The following is a 16,898-nucleotide window of genomic DNA, read 5'->3' as shown; positions in this document are numbered from 1 at the left end:
TTGTCTCACCGGGGGTGATGGTCGGATTCGCGTTTATCGTCGAAGGAATGAGCGTTACACCGAGGCCTGTACTCTGGAGCGGGATCGATTTGGAGGTGGAGGGTCCGTCATGGTCTGAGGCGGTGTGTCACAGCATCATCGATCGGACTGAGCTTGTTGTCATTGAGGTAATCTCAACGCTGTGCGCTACAGGGAAGACATCCTCCTCCCTTTTGTGGTACCCTTCCTGCAGGCTCACCCTGACATGACCCTCCATCATGACAATGCCACAAGCCAAATTGCTCGTTCTGTGCGTGATTTCCTGCAAGACAGGAATGTCAATGTTCTGCCATGGCCAGCGAAGAGCCCGGATCTCAATCCCATTGAGCACGTCTGGGACCTGTTGGATCAGAGGGTGAGGGCTAGTGCCATTCCCCCCTGAAATGTCTGGGAACTTGCAGGTGCCTTGGTGGAAGAGTGGGGTAATATCTCACAGCAAGACCTGGCAAATCTGGTACAGTCCATGAGGAGGAGATGCACTGCAGTACTTAATACAGCTGGTGGCCACACCAGATACTGACTGTTACTTTTGATTTTGACCCCCCCTTTGTTCAGGGACACATTATTCCATTTCTGTTAGTCACATGTCTGTGGAACTTGTTCAGTTTATGTCTCAGTTGTTGAATCTTGTTATGTTCATACAAATATTTACACATGTTAAGTTTGCTGAAAATAAACGCAGTTGACAGTGAGAGAACGTTTATTTTTTTGCTGAGTTTACTTAGCATTAGCTAAATCTTCCCCTAACCCTAACCTTAACCCTTTTAGCAAACCCCTCCCCTAACCTTAACCCCTAGCCTAGCTTACGCTAGCCAGCTAGCTAACATTAGCGTTAGCCACTTAGCCACCCCGAGCTAACATTAGCCACAACAAATTGGAATTTCATAACATATCATACGTGTTGCAAATTCGTGACATAATGTACATTTTGCAAATTTGTAACGTTATGTACAAATTACAATTCGTAACAAATGATATGAATTGCAATTCGTAACAAATAATACAAATTGCAATTCATAACAAATAATACAAATTGTAATTCATAGCATACGAAATGGATGATGGATATCCACAAATTAAAACATACCATACGAAACGTAACATATCGTAGTCCCGTGTGGCTCAGTTGGTAGAGCATGGCGCTTGCAACGCCAGGGTTGTGGGTTCAATTCCCACGGGGGGACCAGGATGAATATGTATGAACTTTCCAATTTGTAAGTCGCTCTGGATAAGAGCGTCTGCTAAATGACGCAAATGTAAATATCATACTAAATGAAGGCTCTCTGATTTATGTACAGAATCATACGGAATGCTCTGAGACCACATTGTCATTAGACATTGGTCCAGATGGCTGAAGTATGGAAGTCACAGTCTCATAACTAGAGAATGGGGATATTTGAACTATGTTTTTAGGTTACATTTACAGCAGGCATGGAAGATGCAGACTTTAAGACACATTTCAAGGTGACAGAGTTGGACACCTACTACTTGTTCATATTTCCATCCAATCTTTATACACATAGATCTGAAATCTATAAAAATGGTTTAAACAACCTTTTTGTTATTCAAGCTTTGCATCTTATTGGTAACATGCTTTTACAAGCAAGGGTACTAAATGTCCCTAAAATGCCTGTGGCCATGCTGATCAAAGCTGACAAAGCTGAGTAAGCCTCGGTTGCCTCTCAGAGTTACCCTCTGTACAGGCGGTAGGTAGCCTAGTGGTTAAGAGCGTTGGGCCAGTAACCGAAAGGTTGCTGGTTTGTGTCCCCGAACTGACTAGGTGAACAATCTGCTGATGTGCCCCTGGAGCAAGGCACTTCACTCTAATTGCTCCTGTAAGTCGCTCTGGATAAGAGCGTCTGCTAAATGACTAAAATGTACAGGGAACCCACTAATACTCTCATGAAGACATCAACATCAAGACCCTCCTCCTGTACAGCTACAGAAACCTGCTCCAACCTGTCCAAAACCTGCTCATCTTCCAACACCTCTGATGTGCTCTCAGAGCTCTTCTTTGACACTAGATCTACCTGCTGCTCATTGTTGGGGTGTCCTGGGCCGAACATGGAAGAACCTGACTGACTTGCACCTTCCTCACACTCAGTGTGGACAACAGCACATTTTTCCAGATACAATCTATTTTTCTTAGAAGGGTGAATTGGGCCTCCTCAGTCGATGGTGTGTCAAAGGCTCCTGAACTGTCACAGTGAAAGTAAATGTCTGTTTCTCTATTTTACTTGGAGGGAGATGGGAGGAAAATGTCCTATAGGTACTCAGTAATGTAGATCTCTGCTACAGACACCTGTCTAGATGGGCTGCTACGGATACAGATATGAAATGACACACTTGATTGGACACTAATCTGAAACCAGCAGAAGGACTGGAATCCATAGAGTCATGATCCATAGGTCATGATTTCTAATATGGGGACAATGACTAGTCTCCAGAAAAGTTATAGCCTAAACGCAGTGTTATTGGGACTTGTTGGCGAGCATTAAGACATTTTTTAAATGTCAACACCACCACAATTATGCATGTCTAGTGTAAATGTGCCTCACAGACACTTTATGCCATGCTGTGATGTGTTCAACCCCCAGTAACTTACCCTGTTTGCAAGGTATTCTTTGTTGGTTCCAATGTGCTCATGCCTACTCCCTCTGTCCCCTTCTCCTTAGTTTCCTCCTCTAAAGTAGCCCACAGAGGCCTTTCTGCCTCAGTTACAGCCTCCCTACTGGGAGGACGCTTCATATCGCACGGCCCCTCTTCCTTCTTAACATCTGACTCTCCAGCTGGAGAAATGTCTCCTTCCACTGACACAGGCGTGTCTAACAGCAATGTGCGCTCCATGGTGGAGCTACCGACTGCCTTCGCGGGGAGATCCAGGGGGGGTGTAGTCGATATTGACGGTACACTGTCTTTACCATTTTCCTCTTCAATCATCTGTTTTCTAAGTGATTCAGAAGACTGGGTAGTAGGCTCTGGGGTAGCAGAAGACTGGGTAGTGGGCTCTGGGGTAGCAGAAGACTGGGTAGTGGGCTCTGGGGTAGCTGAAGACTGGGTAGTGGGCTCTGAGGTAGCAGACGACTGGGTAGTGGGCTCTGGGGTAGCAGAAGACTGGGTAGTGGGCTCTGGGGTAGCAGAAGACTGGGTAGTGGGCTCTGGGGTAGCTGAAGACTGGGTAGTGGGCTCTGGGGTAGGAGAAGACTGGGTAGTGGGCTCTGGGGTAGCAGAAGACTGGGTAGTTGGCTCTGGGGTAGCAGAAGACTGGGTAGTGGGCTCTGGGGTAGAAGAATACTGGGTAGTGGGCTCTGGGGTAGCAGAAGACTGGGTCACTGTGGGCTCTGGGGTAGGAGAAGACTGGGTAGTGGGCTCTGGGATAGCAGAAGACTGGGTAGTGGGCTCTGGGGTAGCAGAAGACTGGGTAGTGGGCTCTGGGGTGAGAGAAGACTGGGTAGTGGGCTCTGGTGTAGCAGAAGACTGGGTAGTGGGCTCTGGGGTAGCAGAAGACTGGGTAGTGGGCTCTGGGGTAGCTGAAGATTGGGCAGTGGGCTCTGGGGTAGCTGAAGACTGGGCAATGGGCTCTGGTGTAGCTGAAGACTGGGTATTAGGTTCTGGGGTAGCAGAAGACTGGGTAGTGGGCTCTGGGGTAGCAGAAGACTGGGTAGTGGGCTCTGGGGTAGCTGACGACTGTGTAGTGGGCTCTGGGGTAGAATAATACTGGGCAGTGGGCTCTGGGGTAGCTGAAGAATGTGTAGTGGAATCTGGGGAAGCTGGCATCTGGAGCAGCTCTGATTCATCTGAGATGATTTGCTTGTGACCCTCAACTCTGATAATAGCAGCTTCTGGCTTTACATTTTTGTCTGAGCTGGGAGGGCAAACATATGGGAAGGACATCAGTATTATGACACAGTGAATACTTACAGATCAGACACTCAAAATAACTGAGGACAGGGCCAGGCATCGTCTTACATTTGAACTATTGCCAAGGATTACCATCAGACCATAATTCACACCTATATGGTAAACTTGAAGTCATCAATTACTCTCAGTGTTATAGAGATGCCTCCCTTCCTTCCACACTTACCCTGTCTCCAGTGATTCTACATCTGGCACTAACATCTTCTCATCTACTTCCCCCTGTTCCTCCCTGAGGACTTCATCTTTGATCATCACTTCTCCAGAGTCCTGCTCTGGTTCCTGATCATTAGCTTTCACCTCCAGGGCCTTCCAGAGTGGAACCTCTGGCTGCTCCAGGGCCTCTGTTGGAGGCTGAGGCTGTGGGTCTGTCTTCTCTGGCAGTTCTACATTCTCCATTGCATCCTCAGCTATGGTGTCTAATGTGAATCTCAATTGGATCATAGGTTCAAGGACTTCATATTGCGTGGGATAAGGCATTTTGGGTGTCTCTAGGCTTACTGGAGTAGCATCCATGGTTTGACACATAGAAATGGAATAACTACTGTTTGATAGTACATCTATTTCTATGGTTTTATCTACACTGACACTGCCTGACAAGGGAAACATTTCTGCTTTTGATGACACATGGTCAGAAGAACTGAAAGAGAGACAGAAGGTGACATGGAACAGGACATGGAGTGGGACAGAGGAAGTGAGAGTTAGACAATAGAAAGGTTGACAAGGTTAAAGGACATTTCGTAGAGAGGAAAATGCTAATAAGATGTGCTCTCACTTACCGCTCTTTCAGAACACAGTTAGCATCTCTTCTGTGTTCTTCCAAAACGCCTGCTTCCTCTTTCGCTGCGTTCCATTCAGAACTATGTGACTCCTCTACACTCTTGTTCACTTGAACTTCCAGAGTGGCTGATTTGTGCTCATCAGCTTGTGATAATGAGGCCTTCTCATCCCGAGGTTGATGGTCCATCTGTTTCTTCTCATTCTCTTTGGAGCCCATAACCTCCTCAGCCCATGACGGCATTTTCATTTCCTTGTCTTTGCTGGGAGGACCTGCCTTCAGGGCAGCCATGCTTTTCATAATTTCCTTGTCTTTGCTGGGAGGACCTGCCTTCAGAGCAGCCATGTTTTTCATAATTTCCTTGTCTTTGCTGGGAGGACCTGCCTTCAGAGCAGCCATGTTTTTCATAATTTCCTTGTCTTTGCTGGGAGGACCTGCCTTTAGAGCAGCCATGTTTTTCATAATTTCCTTGTCTTCATCTGACCTGTTGAGGTCATATAAACAAGGTGAATGAGGCACTGGGCTCTGTTTCCCCTGCTTCTTATCAACGGGCTGCTCTAGGCCTTTGGCGTGCTTCTCAGCTGCATCTCCACACATGATGTTTCCAATCTCTGGAAGTGTCTTTGTGTCAACTGGGCCGTGCTCTACGTGGAGCTCCATTGATGTTGGCACTCCAGTCGACCCTGGATCAGCTGTCTGTTCAACACTGTGGACAGGGACATTGATGTTAAGGGTCTGAGCATCAATGGAGATATTATTCTCAGAAGTGCACGGGTGTGTGTGTGTGCATGTGTGTGAGTACACTTGCAATGGTAAACATATTTTTGGTGTTAAGGAGAAACACAGAGGAGCTTTCAATAAACACAGAAATAGTGTCTGTGTAAAATGGCCCAGTATAGTGTTTAGGCTTGTAAGGATGATTATACATCGTCACATGAGGATGAGGAAAAAGGATGAAACTGCAGCACAGTGTTAGTGTGTGCTTGTCTACGGAATGTCACACTCACCTTCCATCCTGATGATCCATTTCAGTCATCAAGGTGCTGAATGGTGACCTCTTTACTGCGCCCACTTTTGATGTTTCTTCATCTGCATTGTCCTCCAAAAATAAGTTACCGGCCATGACTGACAGATCAGACGTCTCTATGATTATGTCATCAAGGTTGAGCTCAGCCAATGGCGGCTTGTCTGCACTAAAAGGTTTTTCACCCAGGGTTGAGGCAGAGTTGTCCTCTGGTTTGGCAGGTTGAGAAGGCACTTCTTTGGTCTCATTGGATTTCTGTTTAAAGTCAGGCTTCTTTTCAGCCAATGGCGTGTTATCAGCACTAAAAGCTCCCATGATGTTGGTAGAAGGCTCTGTATGGGTAGTGCTCTCTGGTGCTTCTGTCTCTGGGCTAGAGAAAGGCCATGGAGGAGGGAGCGCTGGAATAAGCTCTGCTGAGACTTCTGTGTGAATAGGGCCAGGAACACCAGTTGCTGGGTCGCCATCTTGCCCAGAACTGAGGAACAAAGATACTTGGTGTCAGAGCTCAGACGTTGAGAGCAGGGAGTTTGTGGGGCACACAGCAGGCAGGTCACACACATTGGCAGGGTCATGAACCAGTAGTGTTAGGGAGGGTTGTGCTTTATAGAAGATGAAATGAAAGTAGGTGTAACAAGACAAAGGGGAGGGGGTGAGTAATTATGGGTATAAATATCAGACACTAGAGACATACATGCCACTCTTTACCAGTCCTCCCTGTTTGAGGCCATACATAGGCTATTTCTGCCCTTTATGAGTCAACAGGGATCCATCAAGCAGGAGGTCAGATTACAGCGTGTCTCTGCACTATTGCTGTAAAGCTGAAATCATGGCAATGGTTCCTTTCACTCCATAAAACTTTTGTATCCATTGGCATCCATTTTATGGTTAGGCAAAAAATTATAGCAATCAATAGAGACGAAAAAGGCAATTTTTACACCAAAAAATAACTTTCAATTCATTACATTTTCAAAATACATTTACTCAATAAAATTGCATTTTTCAAATAATCATTCTCAAAAACGTTTGGATATTGTCCCATACAATAATCTGTACTCTTACTTTTTTGTTAATTTTGCCGACACCGCTGCAGTTCCCCAGTGACCCCACTAGACCCCGACTTTGTATACCACTGCCTACTACATCACACAGCAACAAGACAGCAACAACTCCATTTAAAAATCAATGTGTGAGGTCCAAGCTGTGAAGTGCCTGTACGTACGGTATACCATCACTAGGTACTCACCCTTTAATAGTACTGGCATCTTTCAACCCCACAGTTTTAATGGTACTGGCATCTTTCAACCCCACAGTTTTCTCTACGGAAGCTTGTTGGTTCGCGATCCTGACGGTCCTGGGGGAGCGAGGAGACTCGTCCCCTCTCAGAGCCAGGGGAACATTCTCACTGGAGACAGACGGCGTCTGCTGCTCTGACAGTTTCGGACCTAGAGCAATCAGGGAGTAAAACATATAGATTATGCTATAATTAAGCAATAAGGCCTGAGGGGGTGTGATAGGTAGCCTGGCGGGTAGGAGCGTTGGGCCAGTAACCGAAAGGTTGCTGAATCGAATTCCAGAGCTGACAAGGTAAAACTCTGTCATTCTGCCCCTGAGCAAGGCAGTTAACCCACTGTTTCCCAGGCGCTGAAGACGTGGATGTCGATTAAGGCAGCCCTCCGCACCTCTCTGATTCAGAGGGGTTGGGTTAAATGTGGAAGAATGTATTATGTTGTACAACTGACTAGGTATCCCCTTTCCCTTTCCCTATATGGCCAATATACCACGGCTAAGGGCTGTTCTGAAACACGACGCAACGCAGAGTGCCTGGATACAACCCTTAGCCGTGGTATATTGGCAATATACCACAAACACCTGAGTTGCCTTATTGCTATTATAAACTGGTTACCAACGTAATTAGAGCAGTAAAAATAAATGTTTTTCATACCCATGGTATACGGTATGATATATCAAGGCTTTAAGCCTATCAGCATTCAGGGCTCGAACCACCCAGTTTATAATGTAATATAGTAAATACTGTTTAGATAATTGTATTATGTAAAAAATTATCTTTATGAATGCATTTGAGTGTTATTCAGGGCTCATACATATCGGTGGTTAGTACAGTTTGTACATTAGACTGATAGTATAAATATAGCGAGAACATGGCAGAATGTCTCACCAAGAGTAGGACTGTGGTATTCCTCTTCTGTGAGAGTCTTCAACTCCCTCTGTATTTCTGTAAAACACGCACACATACACACATCATGTCATGGGGATAACGTACAATATTATGTTATTTCAGTGTGTATAATTACGGCATTGTTGACACTCAACAGTGCATAACATGATTTATACAGTACGTAAGTGTTGTTAGAACTGATATTTTACTGGCAGCAGTAACAGAACGTTCTACTCCATTACATATGCAACAGAATGTGTCATTCTGTCTACAGACAACAGGTACTTTGTGGAAGATATATTCTTAGCTAAGTACACCACTTCATTGGTACTGTGCCTTCAGCACTGCTCACAGGCATTGAATTAATTTAGTTAAAGCTACATTTGGCCGTGGAATATTGTGGTTGTCTCAGTGCTTTGCCAACGGGTAGTGTAGGGCAAGGGACAAACTGTCCAGAATGGTTTTATTGATGAAACTAGGCTGATGTCTTGGAGCTAGTTGCGCTCCCATCCCCTCCCATGTCCTAATGGTTTTCATGCTGAGAGACCTGTTTGTTCAGTACCTGACTGGGAGGCAGTGAGAACAGCTGAGGCAGGGACAGTAGCAGGAAACAGAGGGACAGGCTTGAGTAGAGCGTGAGAGAGAGGGGCAACAACTAAGGCAAGTTTATGGTGGGTGTTAGGGTGAGGAGTTGGAGGGTTGTGAGAGAAAAGACATTTGAAAGGAGGTGAGGACTTAGGGAAGGGGATGGAAAGGGGAGGAGAGTGAGGGTCACACAGGGCATCCAGGTCCAGGCTAGTCAACAGGGGGACAGGGGGGACAGGGGCCATGGCATCTCTGGGAGAGGGACAGAAATAGGAGGGGGACAGGCCAGAGGGTCCTGACACAGGCCTTGGGCTCCCCCACTCCCTCTGCCGGACTGAGAGAAGAGAGGTGATGAAGGGGATCGACAGAGAGTGAGAGGGGGTGAGAGAGAGAGCGAGCGAGAGAGAGGGAGCGAGAAAGAGAGAGAGAGGGAGCGAGAGAGAGAGAGAGAGAGAGAGAGAGAGAGAGAGAGAGAGAGAGAGAGAGAGAGAGAGAGAGAGAGAGAGAGAGAGAGAGAGAGAGAGAGAGAATTGTAAGTCAAAGATTGTAGGTAAACAAAGGAAGAGGGAAGAGAAAAAATATATAATTAGTTCAGCAACCAGAATTAAGAGTGAAGACATAGCAGCAAGTCAGCTTTGGCTCACGCTCCAAGATAATACAACCGAAGAGAAACAAGCTACACAAGCTATAATAGAAGTAACACAAAGTTATCAGCTTTGGCTACCTGGCTCAGGGTTTGGGAGCTGGGGTTTCGGGTGCGGTGGGACTGGCTGGGATAGGGCAGTAAAAGTGTTTTTATCTTGAGGAGAAGCAGCAGTGGAAAAGATAGAGGGGGAGGAGGGACACTGATAAGTTGATACAATCTGAGGTCTGAAGACATTTGAGCGAGCTGCAGTAGAGGAAGAGGGGGGTGGGTGGGTGGGCATCAGTCATAAAGGACAGGAGAGGACAGAAAGATGATAGTGTAAGAAAAACTACAGCATGAGACTCTCAAACCTCCATGAGTCCAACTTAAAGACATATAATGGCTAATGTGATAAAGTAGGTGGCCTTTGACCTATGAACTGCCATGTGTCTGGTACCTTTCTGTGGGTCGTAGGGGGGTTGAGAGAGGCCAACACCCCGAGGCTTCAAGTCCACTGCAGGGCCACTCAGAGCCCCTGGGAGACTACTGAGAAAAGACCCAGGCACTAGCAGCAACAAGGAAAGGAAAGTTTTCACTCATTGGTTTCTGCCAATGAGTGAGAGCAATGACTTGGTGGAAAGAGGGAAGATATATAGCAGAAACCAATGAGTGAGAGCAATGACTTGGTGGAAAGAGGGAAGCTATATAGCAGAAACCAATGAGTGAGAGCAATGACTTGGTGGAAAGAGGGAAGATAAATAGCAGAAACCAATGAGTGAGAGCAATGACTTGGTGGAAAGAGGGATACTACAAGGCATGCCTTAAGACGTGCACTGATGTTACTTTTACTTTTTTCTAAACCACAATTTCCTGTTAATAATGCAGAGAACATTTCTGTTATCTTACAGTAACACTGGAAGTCTTAAACGAAAGCAAACAGGTTCAAAAGTGCCCCTGGTTGATGCTACTAGTCATTTCTATGTTGCTCAAAATCACTCTCATTAGACAGCCCAGACATTCCTACAGCATGCCCTTGCTGGGGGATACTTCTGTTGAAAATAATTCTAAGCAATTCATAGGCAATTCAGGGAGTACCATCATGCAGATTGAGAAACAAGTGAAGCTTCAGTAATCACTTGTCAAGGCAGCATCATTCAGTCTATCTGCCTGGCTGCAGGTACCTGAGCCACTGCTAGGACGGAAGATTTGGGGAAGTGGTTGATAGTGGGTAAAGACTGGCACTGAGGGAAATGGGGGTCCTAGGGACACTAATGGCACCGAGGCTGATAGAACTGGTGGAACTGATGGAACTGATGGAACTGAGGGAACTGGTGGAACTGATGGAACTGGTGGAACTGAGGGAACTGGTGGAACTGATGGAACTGGTGGAACTGGTGGTACTGAGGGAACTGGTGGAACTGATGGAACTGGTGGAACTGGTGGAACTGAGGGAACTGGTGGAACTGAGGGAACTGGTGGGACTGATGGAACTGGTGGAACTGGTGGTACTGAGGGAACTGGTGGAACTGGTGGAACTGAGGGAACTGGTGGAACTGGTGGAACTGAGGGAACTGGTGGAACTGATGGAACTGGTGGAACTGGTGGAACTGGTGGAACTGAGGGAACTGGTGGAACTGAGGGAACTGGTGGAACTGAGGGAACTGGTGGAACAGATGGAACTGGTGGTACTGAGGGAACTGGTGGAACTGGTGGAACTGAGGGAACTGGTGGAACTGAGGGAACTGATGGAACTGAGGAAACTGGTGGAACTGAGGGAACTGGTGGAACTGAGGGAACTGGTGGAACTAAGGCAACTGTTGGAACTGGTAGAACTGAGGGAAATGGTGGAACTTGTGGAACTAGGGGAACTGGTGAAACTGAGGGAACTGGTGAAACTGAGGGAACTGGTGGAACTGATAGAACTGAGGGAACTGGTGAAACTGGTGGAACTGGTGAAACTGATATAACTGATGGAACTGAGGGAACTGGTGAAACTGAGGGAACTGGTGGAACTGAGGGAACTGGTGAAACTGATAGAACTGATGGAAATGATGGAACTGAGGGGACTGGTGAAACTGAGGGAACTGGTGAAACCGAGGGAACTGAGGGAACTGGTGGAACTGAAGGAACTGAGGGAACTGGTGAAACTGGTGAAACTAGTGGAACTGAGGGAACTGGTGGAACTGGTGGTACTGAGGGAACTGGTGGAACTGAGGGAACTGGTGGAACTGGTAGAACTGATGGAACTGAGGAAACTGGTGGAACTGATGGAACTGGTGGAACTGAGGGAACTGGTGGAACTGGTAGAACTGATGGAACTGAGGGAACTGGTGGAACTGGTAGAACTGAGGGAACTGGTGGAACTGAGGGAACTGGTGGTACTGAGGGAACTAATGGAACTGGTGGAACTGAGGGAACTGATGGAACTGGTGGAACTGATGGAACTGGTAGAACTGAGGGAACTGGTGGAACTGGTAGAACTAAGGGAACGGAGGGAACTGGTGGAACTGAGGGAACTGGTGGAACTGATGGAACTGATAGAACTGATGGAACTGGTGGAACTGATGGAACTGATGGAACTGGTGGAACTGAGGGAACTGGTGGAACTGAGGGAACTGATGGAACTGGTGGTACTGAGGAAACTGGTGGAACTGAGGGAAATGGTGGAACTGATGGAACTGGTAGAACTGGTAGAACTCAGGGAACTGTTGGAACTGGTAGAACTGAGGGAAATGGTGGAACTTGTGGAACTGAGGGAACTGGTGAAACTGGGGGAACTGGTGAAACTGGGGGAACTGGTGAAACTGAGGGAACTGGTGAAACTGGTGGAACTGGTGAAACTGATATAACTGATGGAACCGAGGGAACTGGTGAAACTGAGGGAACTGGTGGAACTGAGGGAACTGGTGAAACTGATGGAACTGATGGAACTGAAGGAACTGGTGAAACTGAGGGAACTGGTGAAACCGAGGGAACTGGTGGAACTGAGGGAACTGGTGGAACTGAAGGAACTGGTGGAACTGAGGGAACTGGTGAAACTGATGAAACTGATAGAACTGGTGGAACTGAGGGAACTGGTGGAACTGGTAGAACTGATGGAAATGGTGGAACTGGTGGAACTGAGGGAACTGGTGGAACTGGTAGAACTGATGGAACTGAGGGAACTGGTAGAACTGAGGCAACTGGTGGAACTGGTGGAACTGGTGGTACTGAGGGAACTGATGGAACTGAGGGAACTGGTGGAACTGATGGAACTGGTGGAACTGATGGAACTGGTAGAACTGAGGGAACTGTTGGAACTGGTGGAACTGATGGAACTGAGGGAACTGGTGGAACTGAGAGAACTGGTGGAACTGAGGGAACTGATGGAACTGGTGGAACTGATGGAACTGGTGGAACTGAGGAAACTGGTGGAACTGGTGGAACTGAGGGAACTGAGAAAACTGGTGAAACTGAGGGAACTGATGGAACTGAGGGAACTGGTGGAACTGATAGAACTGAGGGAAATGGTGGAACTGAGGGAACTGGTGGAACTGATAGAACTGATGTAACTGAGGGAACTGGTGGAACTGGTGAAACTGATAGAACTGATGGAACTGAGGGAACTGGTGAAACTGGGAGAACTGGTGAAACTGATAGAACTGATGGAACTGAGGGAACTGGTGAAACTGGGAGAACTGGTGAAACTGAGGGAACTGGTGGAACGGAGGGAACTGGTGGAACTGAGGGAACTGGTGGAACTGAGGGAACTTGTGGAACTGGTGAAACTGATATAACTGGTGAAACTGAGGGAACTTGTGAAACTGAGGGAACTGGTGGAACTGAGGGAACTGATGGTACTGAGGGAACTGAGGGAACTGGTGGAACTGATGGAACTGGTAGAACTAAGGGAAATGGCTGAACTGGTGGAACTGATAGAACTGGTGTAACTGAGGGAACTGGTGGAACTGTTGGAACTGATGGAACTGAGGAAACTGGTGTAACTGGTGTAACTGAGGGAACTGGTGGAACTGAGGGAACTGGTGGAACTGATAGAACTGGTGTAACTGAGGGAACTGTTGGAACTGATGGAACTGAGGAAACTGGTGTAACTGGTGTAACTGAGGGAACTGGTGGAACTGAGGGAACTGGTGGAACTGAGGGAACTGGTGGAACTGGTAGAACTGAGGGAACTGGTGGAACTGAGGGAACTGGTGGAACTGAGGGAACTGGTGGAACTGAGGGAACTGGTGGAACTGGTAGAACTGAGGGAACTGGTGGAACTGAGGGAACTGGTGGAACTGAGGGAACTGGTGGAACTGGTGGAACTGATGGAACTGGTGGAACTGAGGGAACTGGTGGAACTGGTAGAACTGGTGGAACTGAGGGAACTGGTGGAACTGGTAGAACTGAGGAAACTGGTAGAACTGAGGAAACTGGTGGAACTGAGGGAACTGGTGGAACTGAGGGAACAAGTGGAACTGTTGGAACTGATGGAACTGGTGGAACTGAGGAAACTGGTGGAACTGGTGGAACTGAGGAAACTGGTGGAACTGGTGGAAGTGAGGGAACTGGTGGAACTGATGGAACTGGGGGAACTGGTGGAACTCAAGGAACTGATAGAACTGAGGAAACTGGTGGAACTGAGGGAACAAGTGGAACTGTTGGAACTGATGGAACTGATGGAACTGGTGGAACTGAGGAAACTGGTGGAACTGGTGGAACTGAGGAAACTGGTGGAACTGGTGGAAGTGAGGGAACTGGTGGAACTGATGGAACTGGGGGAACTGGTGGAACTGTTGAAACTGGTGGAACTGATAGAACTGATGGAACTGAGGGAACTGGTGAAACTCAGGGAACTGGTGGAACTAGGGGGACCTGGTGGTACTGAGGGAACTGAGGGAACTGGTGGAACTAATGGAACTGGTGGAACTGAGGGAACTGGTGGAACTGAGGGAACTGGTGGAACTGAGGGAACTGGTGGAACTGAGGGAACTGGTGTAACTGAGGGAACTGGTGTAACTGAGGGAACTGGTGTAACTGAGGGAACTGGTGGAACTGGTAGAACTGGTGGAACTGAGGGAACTGGTGGAACTGAGGGAACTGGTGGAACTGGTGGAACTGAGGGAACTGGTGGAACTGAGGGAACTGGTGGAACTGAGGGAACTGGTGGAACTGAGGGAACAAGTGGAACTGTTGGAACTGATGGAACTGATGGAACTGGTGGAACTGAGGAAACTGGTGGAACTGGTGGAACTGAGGAAACTGGTGGAACTGGTGGAAGTGAGGGAACTGGTGGAACTGATGGAACTGGGGGAACTGGTGGAACCGGTGGAACTCAGGGAACTGATAGAACTGAGGAAACTGGTGGAACTGAGGGAACTAGTGAAACTGGGGGAACTGTTGAAACTGAGGGAACTGGTGGAACTGGTGGAACTGATGGAACTGAGGGAACTGGTGGAACTAGGGGGACCTGGTGGTACTGAGGGAACTGAGGGAACTGGTGGAACTAATGGAACTGGTGGAACTGAGGGAACTGGTGGAACTGAGGGAACTGGTGGAACTGAGGGAACTGGTGGAACTGAGGGAACTGGTGGAACTGGTGGAACTGAGGGAACTGGTGGAACTGAGGGAACTGGTGAAACTGAGGGAACTGGTGGAACTGGTGGAACTGAGGGAACTGGTGGAACTGAGGAAACTTGTGGAACTGAGGAAACTGGTGGAACTGAGGAAACTGGTTGAACTGGTAGAACTGAGGGAACTGGTAGAACTGAGGGAACTGGTGGAACTGGTAGAACTGAGGGAACTGAGGGAACTGGGCTCCGGGCAGCCGAGCGGAAATGGAGGAAAACTCGCCTCCCTGCGGACCTGGCATCCTTTCACTCCCTCCTCTCTACATTTTCCTCTTCTGTCTCTGCTGCTAAAGCCACTTTCTACCACTCTAAATTCCAAGCATCTGCCTCTAACCCTAGGAAGCTCTTTGCCACCTTCTCCTCCCTCCTGAATCCTCCTCCTCCCCCCCCCCTCCTCCCTCTCTGCAGATGACTTCGTCAACCATTTTGAAAAGAAGGTCGACGACATCCGATCCTCGTTTGCTAAGTCAAACGACACCGCTGGTTCTGCTCACACTGCCCTACCCTGTGCTCTGACCTCTTTCTCCCCTCTCTCTCCAGATGAAATCTCGCGTCTTGTGACGGCCGGCCGCCCAACAACCTGCCCGCTTGACCCTATCCCCTCCTCTCTTCTCCAGACCATTTCCGGAGACCTTCTCCCTTACCTCACCTCGCTCATCAACTCATCCCTGACCGCTGGCTACGTCCCTTCCGTCTTCAAGAGAGCGAGAGTTGCACCCCTTCTGAAAAAACCTACACTCGATCCCTCCGATGTCAACAACTACAGACCAGTATCCCTTCTTTCTTTTCTCTCCAAAACTCTTGAACGTGCCGTCCTTGGCCAGCTCTCCTGCTATCTCTCTCAGAATGACCTTCTTGATCCAAATCAGTCAGGTTTCAAGACTAGTCATTCAACTGAGACTGCTCTTCTCTGTATCATGGAGGCGCTCCGCACTGCTAAAGCTAACTCTCTCTCCTCTGCTCTCATCCTTCTAGACCTATCGGCTGCCTTCGATACTGTGAACCATCAGATCCTCCTCTCCACCCTCTCCGAGTTGGGCATCTCCGGCGCGGCCCACGCTTGGATTGCGTCCTACCTGACAGGTCGCTCCTACCAGGTGGCGTGGCGAGAATCTGTCTCCTCACCACGTGCTCTCACCACTGGTGTCCCCCAGGGCTCTGTTCTAGGCCCTCTCCTATTCTCGCTATACACCAAGTCACTTGGCTCTGTCATAACCTCACATGGTCTCTCCTATCATTGCTATGCAGACGACACACAATTAATCTTCTCCTTTCCCCCTTCTGATGACCAGGTGGCGAATCGCATCTCTGCATGTCTGGCAGACATATCAGTGTGGATGACGGATCACCACCTCAAGCTGAACCTCGGCAAGACGGAGCTGCTCTTCCTCCCGGGGAAGGACTGCCCGTTCCATGATCTCGCCATCACGGTTGACAACTCCATTGTGTCCTCCTCCCAGAGCGCTAAGAACCTTGGCGTGATCCTGGACAATACCCTGTCGTTCTCAACTCACATCAAGGCGGTGACCCGTTCCTGTAGGTTCATGCTCTACAACATCCGCAGAGTACGACCCTGCCTCACACAGGAAGCGGCGCAGGTCCTAATCCAGGCACTTGTCATCTCCCGTCTGGATTACTGCAACTCGCTGTTGGCTGGGCTCCCTGCCTGTGCCATTAAACCCCTACAACTCATCCAGAACGCTGCAGCCCGTCTGGTGTTCAACCTTCCCAAGTTCTCTCACGTCACCCCGCTTCTCCGCTCTCTCCACTGGCTTCCAGTTGAAGCTCGCATCCGCTACAAGACCATGGTGCTTGCCTACGGAGCTGTGAGGGGAACGGCACCTCAGTACCTTCAGGCTCTGATCAGGCCCTACACCCAAACAAGGGCACTGCGTTCATCCACCTCTGGCCTGCTCGCCTCCCTACCACTGAGGAAGTACAGTTCCCGCTCAGCCCAGTCAAAACTGTTCGCTGCTCTGGCCCCCCAATGGTGGAACAAACTCCCTCACGACGCCAGGACAGCGGAGTCAATCACCACCTTCCGGAGACACCTGAAACCCCACCTCTTTAAGGAATACCTAGGATAGGATAAAGTAATCCTTCTGACCCCCCCCCCCCCCCTTAAAAGATTTAGATGCACTATT

General features: G+C 48.5%; 1 protein-coding gene across 10 annotated transcripts in view; it reads right to left on the bottom strand.

Annotated features, from left to right (window-relative positions):
- Window positions 1–16,898, bottom strand: part of LOC139552675 (EH domain-binding protein 1-like protein 1) — a 45,372-nt gene that overhangs the window by 10,065 nt on the left and 18,409 nt on the right. For 4 of the 10 annotated variants that reach the window (XM_071364633.1, XM_071364636.1, XM_071364634.1 and 1 more), the window contains exons 8-13: window positions 8,495–8,851; window positions 7,933–7,989; window positions 7,000–7,198; window positions 5,740–6,231; window positions 4,734–5,438; window positions 4,124–4,594 (exon numbers count right to left, since the gene is read on the bottom strand). In XM_071364633.1, coding sequence (XP_071220734.1) covers window positions 4,124–4,594; window positions 4,734–5,438; window positions 5,740–6,231; window positions 7,000–7,198; window positions 7,933–7,989; window positions 8,495–8,851 — 2,281 coding nt within the window. Of the gene's footprint in view, window positions 1–2,644; window positions 3,905–4,123; window positions 4,595–4,733; window positions 5,439–5,739; window positions 6,232–6,999; window positions 7,199–7,932; window positions 7,990–8,494; window positions 8,852–16,898 lie in introns of all 10 variants that reach the window. The other 6 variants (XM_071364637.1, XM_071364640.1, XM_071364638.1 and 3 more) reach the window with 4 other exon arrangements.

The sequence above is a fragment of the Salvelinus alpinus genome, chromosome 24, assembly GCF_045679555.1.
Source record: "Salvelinus alpinus chromosome 24, SLU_Salpinus.1, whole genome shotgun sequence".
Lineage (NCBI taxonomy): Eukaryota > Metazoa > Chordata > Actinopteri > Salmoniformes > Salmonidae > Salvelinus > Salvelinus alpinus.
This window is presented reverse-complemented; position numbering and strand designations above follow the sequence as displayed.